Here is a 14,386-nt window from a genome sequence, read left to right as displayed (position 1 = left end):
TGGCACAGAGACATCACATTAAAAGGAAAAGAAACCAAATGAAAAGAGAGAGAGTTCCGAATACCAGGTCACAACTGAAGGGGAAATATATCTGCAGAGAGATACTGAAATGTGTGTGTATATGGCCCGGATATATACAAACATCTCTCCAGATACAGCAGCAAATGCAGAGTGTCCACATCTCCAGGCAGATTTGTAAGTCATAGGTAGTGGTCAAGGAACGCAGGGAGTTCACCGTAGTTTGGTCATTTGTCAAGGGATTACACATTTTTAAAATCCACATTTAATTCAAAGACCTTGTATTTAAAACATTTCCAGCTGTTTTATACATTTTTTAAAGCAATAGTAAGATATACAAGCTGCAAGATGTAGGCCTTTACATTATATTTCATTGTCTCCATTTTTTTTTCCCCTCATTTAAACACATGGCTGTTAGCAGCTTCTGTTATGCTTGCTCCAGTACATTGAACATTCAGTCAGCCTTCACTCAGAATCATTTTCATTAATGCACAGACCAAAGAAATAAAATAAACATGGACCTGGCCTCAAATGCAGAGACTTAAAAATGACATCCCCATTTTTCCCGATTTCGTCTCCTGAGACGTATGTTAACATGGCAAAATAGTTGCTTGGTGGTAGTTGTGAAATTCACAGTGTTTTTGCCTGCAACACATATATACATATACATATACATATACATATACATATATATATATATATACTTTTTTTGCTTTGCTTTGTATTTGTGATGAATGGAGCAAAAACAGATAAATAAATAAATACATAAATAAATACATAATTCAATAAATAAAGGTCAAGGAAAAGGAGGGGAGGAAATGCAAAAAATAAGGATATAACTTTGACTTGAGCAGCAGTGATTCATTCCAGCCCTGACAACAAGCAAAATACCCCTTTCTGCACTATTTTTAACTGTAAAATCCCTCCCATCCCTTTAGAATAACATTTGAAATGCATGTGCAAGCTATCATAACCTCAGAGTGTCCACATATCAATTAAGCATCGTAAAGAATCAGCTTTAACTACTGACTAACTTAGGCATTTGGGGAGTTGGGTCACTGGCCATTCCTCTCATGGGATATCCTGGAACAGTGTGATATATGGCCAAACCAAAGGTCAACATGGAAAATGAAAGTCCTCAAACAGGAAAGGGGGAAAAAAAAGAGGGGAGCCAGAAAAATCAAAGATGTGTGTGTAGATGTAGTCATTTATTTGATTAGATATGATTTAACATTACTAGTGTAACAGGCTGTCCAATTTGCAAAAAGGAAGGTAAAAAAAGATAAAAAGTCCGTTCTTGACCCAGGGAATCCTGTCGTCATGATGCTTTGCAAAGGACAGCATCCTCCACTCTTGGTTGGTACATTCGTACTTGGATGTGAGAATCTCTAAGACTTGCTCATCTCACTGTGAGGTCTTGGACATCTCGCTATTGGCCTTCGAGACACTGGGATCGTGACATTGCAATTCACACCCAGAATGCTTAGACTCTGAACACAAAGTATAAAGGGATCACAGCGGGACAAGACAAGGTGAGCATAGTACAAATATGCAGAATAACAAAACAAAATTGATTTTCCTTTCCTGGACCTTTGCATAACACGATCTAATTCAGTCTGCATTTTCCTTTGCAAGGAACCAGAGAATGAACTCAGTGTGGTGGGATGGCTATTATTCGGTTGTTTTGGGAAGCCCATTATCTTAAATATGCCTTCCACCCATGCAGTACAGCACAGAGTTGAAAAGTGTGATGTGTCCTACCCACATGGAGGATGGAAGCACTAACAGCAACAAGACATTAAAAAGTTTTGGTTATTCAGCAGATTTTAAGCAAATTATTCATACTGTACCCTACTTATAATTATCTCTATTATTATGTGCCTATAAATTTATACATAAACACACAAACACTATGTTTGTGCATTTGTATATGTATAAATCAAGTATTTATAACACATATATAAATACATGGAAATATCACACGTAGCACGGATGTGAACACATGTATAATATGAATTCTGATATAATCGTTTATAGCACAGTTCCAAGTGTTTTCTAGATAAGCCTGATTATGACATTGGTTCAGTGTACAAGGATTTCGCTGAAGCTAAGAGCATGATTATATATCACAGTATCTCAGCTGCTTATCATCTCCTGTATTGCCTTTTGTTCTTCTAATTTCACATTCTGTTTCATGAATTTGTTAGTGTGCTTTCTTTCCTGAACGCTTGTTTGAATATTTGAATTTCTAGTGGACAGAATCATGAAGTTCAGAGTCAGAGTACTTGGATTAAGTCCCAGTGGGGCCAGAAGCTGGAGCCTTCTAGCTTGCATCTGAGCTTCTCTGAGTCTCACGTTCCTCACCTAATAAAAAAAAATATATAGGAATAATTTGCTAACACATGTAAAAAGTGTTTGGAAAACTATTAATTTGTAAGTGGAAATGATTGTCAGATTGGGTGTGTGCTAAAGAAATATGTTTGTCACTGCTACTACTGTAATTTTTAACCTATTTGTTGGCAGGCCATATTTGGTGACTATACATTTTAGCATAAGCATGCTACTTTTCTGAAAATTAGACCACCAGAAAGGGGGTGGTGGGAGAAAAGTGACAATTTTTTAAAGATATTCTGTGGCTCATTCAGCTAGTTTAAAAGTTATCGATATTCTTTCAATGTGTGACATCTCTGAAGCCAGCACATACTCTTGAGACAACAGAGGAAATAATAATAATCAGTAATATAAATAACTATAAAACTTTGCAGTTGCATAGAACTTTTCAAGATCTTGAGAGACTTGTCAGAAGGTGTAAGGAGAATTCTTTCTCTGTTCTTTCTTTCTTTCCTTCTCTCTTTTTTTCTTTTCCTTTTTTTCTTTCTTTTTTTTTTGCTTTTTGATTTCACAAGAAAACACAAAACTGGAATGGAACGCTCCCATCTTCTTGTCTGCCTAAGACTTCACAGCCCTTCTTGAATTTGATCCTTTGCTCTCTTAAAATAAAAGCAATAATGTGCAGCTTCTTCCCCCAGAGCAGCTGGCTGGACACACACAGGTAACAAACCTGTATAGGTTTTCAGGTCATTGCTGATGGAATCTAGAAAAGTGTTTGTACAAATCTGCCCCTTCCTTCCTGCTTTACGGGTCCACAGTGTTTTAACAGTACCATGGGTCCTTAAGAGGATATATACATGCATGTATATATCATTGAGATATGGCTTTCGTTAGATTATTATGTGTATCCAGAGGGATTTTTCTTCACCGCCAAAGAGAACAAACAATTCAAACTCCATCTCTCCTAGGCCAGCGCAGAACTCAAAGGGACTGTAAAGTTTATTTTGTCCAACCCCCTCGTTTCACTGCAGATGCTACTGGATTGCCTTTTGTTCTCTGTTAATTTACACTTTTGAATTTTTGAGAACTGGCTTTCGAAGCCTCTAATAGAACACAAGGGGTTCCAGTAATTAACAGGCGCAAGCAAAACCTAAAACAGAGCTATTGCACCTTCAGAAACAAATACGAAATCACATGACTTAAGATGAATTAAAATCACTCCCTTTCAATCTGGCTCATGTTATAGAGATGTCAAGTTTAACAAAATTCCCCTCACAGAGGGTAGCAAGTTTTCTTGAGGAACAGAAATAGTTGCCTTCCTTGGTATATCTGACCATCCAGATAACAGTAAATTTCTATTTGAATTTACGCCCTTTCTGCAAAACCAGTGACTATGCCCAGAGACGCACACCTCCAATGCTAGGTCTGGGCACAGCCTCCCATTGGCATGCTGTGCCTAAATTTTATTTTGACTTTTTTAATGGAGTGAAGAAAACAAAACAGCATACTGACAATGGGGTACACCGGAATGAAACCACTCTCCCAACCAGAGCCCAGAGCAAGGGACTTGGCCCGTGTACACTGAACATTAATGTATGTGAGGCCCTCAGGGGGAGTTGTCCTCTCCCTCGGATATTGATTCTGCCCTTCCCACAGTCCTGTGGGTTCCACGTGGATGAGGGAATCCACGCTTCAGGGTCCATATTCATTAAACCCCATCACCACCGTACAAGGCAGAGGCGTTTATCCTCAGCTACTCAGCTCCATTAGCTTCCCCTAATTGTATAAGTCATACCTTTTAAGGATCTGCTTTACCTATCAGGGGCACGACATCTGCGGCGGTAGTTTCTGCACACAAGGTAGTAATCCACGAAGACCATGCACAATTTTGCTTGCACAGTTAAAAGGACGGTGGGAGTGGCAGTTAGGGGTCGGAGGGAAGTGCTATCTGAGAAGTTCAATATAAGCGAAACTCGCCTCCGAATTTATAGCTTGTTCTATCTTTTCCAAGTCCTTGGTTTTCCCACCTGATCCTGAAATGATCTCTGGACACCAATCCGCCCATTTTTGACTCAACTTGACCAAAGATCAGCGGATAACACTTGGAAAACAAACCAGTGCTATCACGGTGACCTACAAAGACAAGACAGCACAGGCTGTGCCGTCTCGTGTCTCACGGAAGCCATCTTTTCTCTCTACTGCACTCCGTATTTCCAGTGACGGGAAAAGAATAGTCCATGGCACCGAGTTCAACAGTCTTTTTACTCCTCAGAAAGGTCCTCAGGGGAAGGTGCCGAATACATTCCTCCCAGCTACCAGTTGCCGGGTTATTCCTACGTTGGGACTGATGCTAGCTGATCCCAATGGTTATCTTTGTTCCTCCCATACAGCAGTTTAGAACAAATCTTCTTTCTCTCTGTTTTTTAATCTCCCATAGATAAAGGCTTCCCAGATTGAACACAAGTTTTCCTTTTCACACACAGGCTTAAGCCATCCAAAAACAATAAGAACGGTAATAATAATAAATAAATAGAAGTGAATCCATAGAAACTCTCGATGTCTGTACAGCGGAAGTGACAAAGTTTAAGTCAAATATTTGTTTTCCCTTTTTTTCATCCACATCAAAGGCAGGAATACAACAAGGCATTGTTAGTTGTGGTGGGCAAACTGAAGTGTCTGCTGATATAACAAATTGGGTTTGTTAAGGCCTTTGTCTATGCAGAGTTAATAGTAATGCAGAAGCCAGATTGGTTAAAAAGAGAGGGTAAGAACTGGGAAACAGGGAAGACCAACCAAATAAAGAGGAAAAAAAAAGTAAAAGAAATGAAAAAATAAATAAAAGGAACAAACCAAGGGAGATGGAGAGAGAGAAAGAGATAATGCCAAAAAGAAGTCAACACTGTGTCTACGGATGGAGAAGTACACACTGCTTCCCTCTGAGAAAGTCTCGGTGTCTCTGCTGTTAGTACCATCAGAGTAAGGAGAGCAGCTCCTGGCTTCCAGTGGCAGTTAAAAGATGTTCGTCCTCTCGGCCCGTCTGAGGAGTGCGTTGGGAAGGATTGGTCTGGGGGAAAGGGCCCTAGCCTAGAATATCCAGGTAGACAGGAGATGCCTTGGCCAAGTTCTGAAGGAGGGTGTGGATGCCCTTGATGTTCTTCCTCATGTGGGGCTCTCGCTGCCAGCACCCCAGCATCAGCTCATACACCTCCTGGGGGCACGTGCGGGGTCGCTGCAGGACTCGGCCCTGAGTGATGCATTCTATCACCTGCATGGAGAGACCAAAGACAGGGTGAGACAGGAGAAAGAGCAGCGCCAGTCAAAGAAACATCCGGGCAAAGAAGGCAGGGAGGGGCACAGTGGATTTTTCTCAGAAGGAAGAGAGCAATTTTGGTATCATTTAACCTTGACTGGTTTGTAGCAAGGTTAACTTGACTGGCTTATGTCCACCTTTTTCCAGCCACCCTCATTTCACATAACTAGTGGAGAGGCTCCCAGCCCTCCTCCTGGAACTCCTAGGGGTTTTAGTTTTGACTGGCCCGAGATGGCACCTGAGTCACTTCTGAGTTAAGGTGCTGACAGACAGAGCACCCCCCCAGGCTGTAGAAAGGAGCAGTCATATTGGACAATGAAACCAGATTAGAAAGACAGAGATCGATCTGACAAAGATGTGGGGCCCTTGACCAAGACACTGTGACTCAAATATAGATGCAGTTGCAAACACATTAGAATAGGAAGACAAAATGCTTGAGTCTTTCACTAGAAGTTAAGGACCTAGTGAAATGTGCAAAAAGGAAAGAAGCTTGAAACTTCACTGGAACAAGAACCAAAACCCTGCTGTCAGTTCCTCAGCTGAGCAGCACAAGTGGCTCTTCAGCGCCCTCACTAGGGAAGCAAGGCCGGTTCAGACAGCACTGGGCTCTTCTCCCTCCATGACTCTTATGTTCAAGGGAGACTAGACTTTGGCCATGAATTTCAGATACATAGCAGGCTATTTGGGAAGTGCTGCCTCCAACAAAGCCACATAAGATCATGTTCTCCTGACTTCCAGCCCTAAAGGAAACCCCAGCAGTGGTAAGCTTCTGCCGTCTCAGCCCTTGGGGTGGGGGTGGTGGCCAGCCCCACTGCACACCTCGTTGTTGGACAGCTGGTACCAGGGCTGTTTGCCATAGGTGAAGATCTCCCACAACACGACCCCCAGGCTCCAGACGTCACTCTCTGTAGTGAACTTCCTGTACATGATGCTCTCGGGGGGCATCCATCTGATGGGCAGCATCGTGTGGCCACCGACCTGTGGGAAGGGATCAACAGGGAGACATTAGTCATTCAGAAACCGGGTGTGGACCGGAGCCATGGGGGATGCTGTTTTCTTTCCTTATTTGTACTTATTAATTTTAATTGTTTATTATCACATAAGGGATATAGGATTTCTTCATAATTTCAAGCAGCACAGACAGAGGGAAAAATAATTTTTTTTTCATATTATTTGTGATTCTCTTTGTGTCAGAACTAGACAGGAGCAGAGATGATGATTAGGTGGATGTTCATCTTGGGTTTACACACACACACACACACTCGCATACACTTTCTGGTAGGATGATGACTCCATCTTGTAAATAACAGAATAACTTTGGCCAGGATGACAGGTAGGGGCTCTGTGCCCAAAATGACCTCCCAGTGACTCTACTTCCTTCAAATCAGAGCTTCCTTCTGCTTTCAGGTGTTAGCGGTGCATCGTGCTGTCTCAGAGCCCCTCACCACAACCCCACAGTGGGCTGGGCAGAAGTTAACCATTCCCATTTTACAGATGAGGCAGCTGAGGCTCAAGTGGCTTATAGACACAGAGAACCCCGGTTTCTGGGCTCTAAGCTCAAGTCTTCCGTCTATTGCAGGGCAGTGCTACTTGGATAATGTACAATAATAAGTAAATACAATCTAAAATGCCCATTTCAGTGAAAATACCGATGCTGAGGCATGAGATGGTAATCATGTTAGCACAGGCAAAGAGGACTTTCTTTGATAAAGTAAACTTGTTTGTGACTTCTTACTTTATGGAGGAAAGTTAGGAATTTCATTTTCAGCCCCATCAGGGCTGCTCATTTTAAACTCATGAACAGATTTCTGCACAGAAGTCCTGTGGTTAGTAGGTCCCATTTTTCATCCTGGTATTCCCTGGGCACCACCAGGCTGTGTGACGTGCCTGATACCAGACAGCAGGGGGCTTGTTCTGCAGCAGGAGTTACACCTCAAAGACAACTCACAGCCCCCTAGTTTTTAGAGGAATGCCCCACAGAGTTTCTATTTTATTCTAATTCACAAAGTCATTTATGATTTATTAAAGAAAGGAAATAAAAGTGCCTGGAAAATGTGCCCCTGCCCTACAACCCAGGAGCTAAAGTGTCAGAGATGTCTGCTGTGCTTGGCATTTTCCAGCTACACGCTTAGCCCCAAAGAAAGCACCAGAGTGTGAAAGGGGAGGTTTTACGTTTTCATTCTTCTCTGTATGATGAGTCCTAATATGAGGGGGAGGGACATAACTTGCTGGTTCAGGGTTATGGTGCCCCCATGTCTTGACTACTCAGCATTTAAGAAACCAAAAGCTGATAAAGCCCAAGTTGGCTTCCATAGAGTCAGATTTCCTCACTCCTGCCTCATCAGTGACAGGTCCCCATGCACAGACCTGCCTGATTGATGTGTCCAAAGGTGGCAGCAACATTCATTTGGGTTGGTACTCAAACCACAGCTAGAGGGGCACAGGCACTGGCCAACCAGAAAGGATGTGGGGGCCAGGGGGTGGTTAAATCTGTGCAGCCAGCTCAACACAGTTGTGGACTAAGGAATATAGCTCACAGCCCTTTGACATTCGTGTGCCCAGGACTTCGGGAAAGGGAATCTACTACTATACATGGGGGACTCAAAGTTTCCAGATGTTTGGAAGGACTCACAGTATGAGTGTGGAACAGCCACACCAGTCCTGGGCAGTGCACACAATAGCACGCAGGAGAAAATGCCCTGTGGTCTTGCAAGGACCACAGCGCCGGGCACACCTCTACTCTGCCTACATGGCAGAAAAGGCTGGGCATTTGCCACACACATTTTCAAAGATTATTAAGCCCTGGAATAACTTGGTTCCTGATTTTTGAAGAGTAATGCCCCATAGCATTATTTTATTAGTTTTTATTTTATCCTAATTCTCAAAATCCACTTATGATTTCTTAAAGGAAAGAAGTAACAGTGCCTGAAAAATATGCCTCCACCCCAGAGCCCAAGGAGCTAAAGTCTCAGTCTCCCTGCCATTCTCTGAAACCATGGTTGATGAAGCTCCATACAGTTTACAAAACATCTATACACAGTCCCACTTAATTTCGTGAACACACTACAAAGGGACTCAGGACTCCTGGTGGCATCTCTGGTCTACAGATGATAAAGCTGCTCACAGGAGTTATAGGGCCTTGCCTGAGATGACCCTGCTGGCACACAGTGCAGAGAGGACTGAGGTCCAGACCTCCCAACAAATCATTTTCAGCCACATAGCAAGTGTTTACTACAGATCTCCTAAGGTACAAAACAGCATCACTCTGCCCAACTACCCTGCAAAAATAAATATGGAGTGAAATCCAAGAGAAAAATAATCTCTTCCCCTATAGACCTTATTCTTACACTGCCCATTTAACCTTTTCCCTACCTTTTAAAGAAGAGCTCCCATCACTATTCTGCACAGCAAACTGCAGGGTTGCAGCTAGCTCAGCTGTTCACTTTTTGTTCCTGTTCTTTCTCATTAGAACCCAACCCCAGTGGTCCAAGTGACCTAGAGAACTGGGGATCACAATGAGACTGGGACTTTGTCTTCTTGCTGTGCTGTCAGAGCCGTGTTATTTAAACATCCGTGAGAGGGAAGTATCTTGGACAACAAGTGGAAGTGGCTGCTAATCTTCCTGAAAGAAGTAGAGGGGATGAATGAGGCATTTTTCCTTAGGAAGGAATGGATTGCTTCTTGTAAAGAGCCTTCCTGCAAGAGCCATCAAGTGTGACACCTTGAATTTTACAGAAATTCTAAAAGATAAAAGATGTAAAGGGTAAGCAACTCACGGCTGAGTGTTATAGTGCAGACTTATGTGGAGTGAGAGGGTCTGCTTTTTAGTGAAAAAGACATAATTATTTCTTTTATGAAAATACTGAAATGAGAATCCAGATTTATGATGGATGTATAGTTATGCACGGGGGTAACAGAAGACATTAGTCTATGGAGGCAACAAGAAGATGGGGACATTATGACCCAACATGGTGCTCCTTTAAATATCAGTCCCTCAAAATGTTACAAGTTCCTAGGTCAAGTGCACCAGATATCCTGTAACCCTCTTCACTTCTAGGACATTCATAACACCCTGAACCTCATTAAGGTATCTGAAAAGTCTGGCAAGAAAGAAAGGATTTAACTTTAATGTGGTGAGTTAAATTAATTTGGATGTGTTTGTAGGAGACAGAGAACCATTTGGACATGTGTATGGCTCATAGAACAAGATAGGTAAAAAACACACTTTGGGATGGGCTAATCTAGCAAGACACCAGGCCCCCCATATCTGCCTGAGCAGCAGCAGCTGCAATGCTGGGGACAAGGTCCCACTGAGGATGCACCTTGCATTCCGACAGTGCACTTACTGGGCTATTTCCTAGCTGGGTCATCTTGACAAGCTGGCAAACCTCTCTGTGTGAAGTTTCTCCACCTAGAACAGGTAGGGCACCATACATACCTCCCACGATTGTCATGAGGCAAATACTCGAGCAGGCATTTGTGAAAGTGCTTTAGAAATTTTAATGGACTAAATATTTTTGAGGCCTTGCTTCCTTCCCTGGGACCTTTACCATCTTATTTCCTCCAGGGGAAGCAGCCATTCTGGGAACATTAAGGAGAAGAATCAACACAGGCCACTCTCCCATACTCCCCTCTTAGCAATGATCAAGGGGCTTCTCTGATAACAGTGCCCCCAGTACCAGGCTCCTTGTCCCGCGTTGCTAATGGTCAAGAAAAAGCCTGTTTACTTTAAAGGAGATGGAAGAAAAGATTCACATTTTGATTTATATGTTTTCCCGTTTTTATTTATTTTCTGCTTATAGTTTCTTTAGGACAGATTTTTGCCTTTAATTCTTTCAAGAATCTCTTTGGGGATTTCACACATACTGTTATAAATAATGCTTTCCTTGTTCTGATGTCAAATGGGTGAGTGGTGGGACAATCTAATAAAAGTTCAGACAGGGTTCACAAGTTTTTCAAACCCGTTTAGAACATTTCTGAACATTTCTTTTGCAGCCTTTTCTTAAGATTTTGGAGCATGTCACAAAAGTAGACCAGAAAAGAACAAGAAAAAAAAAAGAGTCACTGTTGTTATAAATTACCGTCACGTTCTAATCACAGCCACTCAGTGGTTTGGGGGCCACACAAAACCACACACTGTGTGGCAACAAACACAATGAGACATTTGTTTTGTATTGCACTACTTGGCAACTTGCCCTCACACCCTTGCTTAAATATCTGTCAGACGGAATGCAATCCCAAGCATGACACTGGGGTCAGAGTCAGAATTCTTGCTCTTGACTGCCTGATATGCCGTGGCAGGGGGTCAGGACATGTGGTCTCCACCAAACTCCCAAGATTGAACTGATACACGATGGGAATTCCAGTTAACTGGAGAGTCGGCTTGGACTTGGAATTTTCATTGTTCTCAACCCAAGAGGCTGGATTGCTAGTTCCCACTGTGCTATAAATCAGCTTGGGCAAGGCCTCTAAGGTCTGACTTATCTCTTGGCAAAATGTGAAGGGTTATGGCTGTTCTTGTTTTTTTTCTAGCACAGAACGCTGCGGCTCTCTAATCACCCACTGCCACTGGGCTGCCATAGTTATCCATCAACACACAGCACCTCACTGTTTACAAAGAATTTCCACTCATTTATCTCACTTGAATCAAACAGTTACCCGCTGGGTTTGCGGCATATTCCAAATAATGCCCCTAAAATTCAGAGAGTTCAGGTAGCTTACCTAAAGCCACACACAACACCTGTCCCCACTGGTTATCTGTATTCATTCTGGTGGGTCACTCTGCATTTTTGGTTTTTTCAGTTTCTAACACAAGCTGTTTGTCCAGCCAGCAAGCTGGGTGTGGTGCTTCACCCAGGACAAACTTACTCATGGCTCTAGGAAAGTCTGATCTCCTTCCCTTGTTCCCTTCCTAAAGGTCTCCCAAAAGCAAGCTGAAGATCCACCTCTTCAAGGAACTCCCCCGCCTGCTACAGAGCAGGCATTCCCTTCTTTGCTAATGGACCACACGGTGCCTCAAGAGGGCTGAGTACTGAACAATTGTGTCTGGTAGAGGGTGAGGGGGTTGGCTGCCGAGCATACCATGTCTTCAAGTGGGTTTCTTATGAGTGCTGCTATTCCACAGGGAATTCTCAATGTGTTCTTTCAAGCAGATATCTTCACTACCTTCTGATCTATCTGTCAATCCTTTCTCTAAACTCTCGATAGAACCCAGCTTTAGATTAGATGGATAGAAAGAGTCTCACTCATGTGATGCTACAAGTAAGAATCGTTTACTGAAATTCACAACTTCTCAAAATGCAACCAAATTTACTGAAATTCACATGGAGTCTAAGGGCTCTCTAATAAGAAGCCCCATTTCTTGGTTTGCCATCTATAAGGTAGACAGGGGTTGTACCCATGGTGCAGACTAGGGACTATTCAATCTGAGAATGAAGTCGAGGAAGAGTCCATTACTCATAATCCGAGGGAGTATTTCTTTAAAGATGGACATTAGGGTTTCATCTCATCTGAGGCTGCGAGAGAATGAAGTGAGACTAAAGGAATTTAAACCATGAAAAAGCATTAAAAGGACTAGATAACCATCGGGGCTCCTAATCACTGCAACTCAGTTAAACCAGCAAAGCTAATCAGAACAATGTCTGAAATCCAAGGTCAAAAAGAAATTCCACAGTGCCTAAAATAAATCAAGTTGAGAAAAACAATTTTTAAAACATATCAAGAATATAACTGTTGTTTCAACTCTCAATGTTCATTACCATGGCACCTCATAATTTTGGCAATGTATAGGATAATCTGATTAAAAACAAAAATAACAATTGTGTTTTACTTCAAATAACTGGACCTGACCATCCTTGAAATCTACCTGTTTGAAAAGTATTTCAAGGCAATAATTTCTGTAGAAAATACTAAAAAGGCTCTTGGTGAAAATGATTCACATTAGAAATCAATGGTTTTATTATTTTAAAATCAAAGTGGACACATTTAATCAGTTCAACTACAGCATTTATTTCTTACCCAAGAAATTCAAAGCATATACTCTGGCCATTAGGTTGTAAATTGGGAAAATTTCAATTGTTCATGGCTTACCAAACAATTTCCTTTTTCTATACTGGAGAACTGGGATTTAGGGAAGTTGGGAAATTTGCTGAGCAAGCGTAAATAGGAACAGGTGACGGGACAGTACTGAAGTAGTTCTCTGTCCTATCACTCTCCAGGCCTAGAGTCTACTTTCTTTCTCCTGTTTGGTTGTTAGTATGGGTTTGTTTTTCAAATATACAAAGTACCTCTATCCATGGTCCAAGTCAATGAGGAAGGCACAGAGAGGTGAGAGAAGGGGTGATAAGTGTTGCTCGTTCTTTTCTGTTGAGCTTCTGGTAAAATGCATCCATCACTCCCTCTGCCTTCATCACCTTCCCTTCTCCTCCACGCATTCTTCTCAATATTGCTCCCCCATCTTTTCCCACATCCCCTTTTCTTCAAATTTCTGCTCAATTCTTACCCACCCCATCCCAGTTCAAATACTAATGTTGCATTTAGTTTTTCCCAGTTTCTCTCTTATTTCCCCCCAATGCTCATGCCTATCTGCACAGTTCCCTCTCCCTCCCTCCAGAGTCTCCTTTCTGTGTATATGAGAGCCATGCTGCTAGGCAGGAGTTTTTCCACAGACCCCAAACAAATGCCTCGCTAGCTTTGAAACTGCCGGTGATTTAAAGGCAAGTAATGCTAATCTGGGACCTTCTAAACTCAACTAGCAAAGACCGATGATGCCTGGGAGGCCACTTGCAGCATGTGGTATTTACTTAGTGCATAAGAGATAACTTGTTTGGAAGCCAAATCTTTTACTCCCTTAGAAACATGCAGGCCAAAGGGCAAGCCCCATTAAGAGATGATTAGTTGTCAGAGGCTTTTGCCTGCATTAAATATTGACGGGGTTCCTAGACCTCCTCATCACACCCTACACTCCATTGCTTTGTTTCAGCAGTTTCTTCTGACCTGTTCCTTAAAAATTCATGAACGCCGTAAACTTTAAGGAATAGCTAGATCTTATTTACTTATTTATTATGTGTTGCATCTGTAATAGGAGGTTAAAAACAAGAGAGAGAAACAATGTCCACAAAACCTTCTCCTTTGGGAAGATGGTGGAGCCATCGTGGTCAGACTGTGGGTTATTCTGTGACCACATTCAGGAAGATGAGGATTCTCCTATTATAAAAGTGATAGGGTGCATCCCTGCATGTGTCTACAAAACCACAGAGATACTTCATGGGAAGAACTCAGCCTTTTCTGCCTTGCCTCTGACTTCTGAACAAATGCAGCTCAAGGTAGTGGGTCAGGAGGAGTGCTGGTACCACCCTCTCTCCTACACTGGGAATTCATTATCACTACCCCTGAAATTGCTACTATTTGCAACCTAGAACATCTTCCATTGTCTTAGCATTTTCAATAACACTCTGATCATAGTCATAAAGTAATGCCGTAGTAACTTCAAAGAGAGGTTGTGCTGACCTTATAGCTAATCACATTTTTGCAAATACTTTTTTCATCATTAAATCTCTATTCTTCTAGAACAAGGCAAATTATCATCTGTTTTAAAGGGAAAAGTCACAGAGCTGTCATCACTATCTCCTGTCATTTGGATTCTAGGTAGCTGGGAACGCAAATTCAATACAAAATGTCCCTTGAAATTTGATTTTATTTTTATGCAATGGAAACAATAATAATGAA

The 14,386-nt window shown here is 42.1% G+C and overlaps 1 protein-coding gene across 2 annotated transcripts in view; it reads right to left on the bottom strand.

The window, feature by feature from the left end:
* Positions 1–4,365: 4,365 nt before the first annotated feature.
* NTRK2 (neurotrophic receptor tyrosine kinase 2) overlaps positions 4,366–14,386 on the bottom strand; it is a 341,040-nt gene continuing 331,019 nt past the window's right edge. The window contains exons 18-19 of one of the 2 annotated variants that reach the window (XM_012813015.1): positions 6,479–6,637; positions 4,366–5,614 (exon numbers count right to left, since the gene is read on the bottom strand). In XM_012813015.1, the coding sequence (XP_012668469.1) occupies positions 5,429–5,614; positions 6,479–6,637 (345 nt within the window). In that variant the 3' untranslated portion in view covers positions 4,366–5,428. The remainder of the gene's footprint in view (positions 5,615–6,478; positions 6,638–14,386) is intronic. The other variant, XM_012813022.1, reaches the window with a different exon arrangement.

Source organism: Otolemur garnettii, unplaced genomic scaffold (assembly GCF_000181295.1).
Source record: "Otolemur garnettii isolate 467f Iridium unplaced genomic scaffold, OtoGar3 scaffold00006, whole genome shotgun sequence".
NCBI classification, from domain to species: Eukaryota; Metazoa; Chordata; class Mammalia; order Primates; family Galagidae; genus Otolemur; species Otolemur garnettii.
Note: the sequence above shows the minus strand (reverse complement) of the source record. Positions and strands in the feature narration are given on the sequence as shown.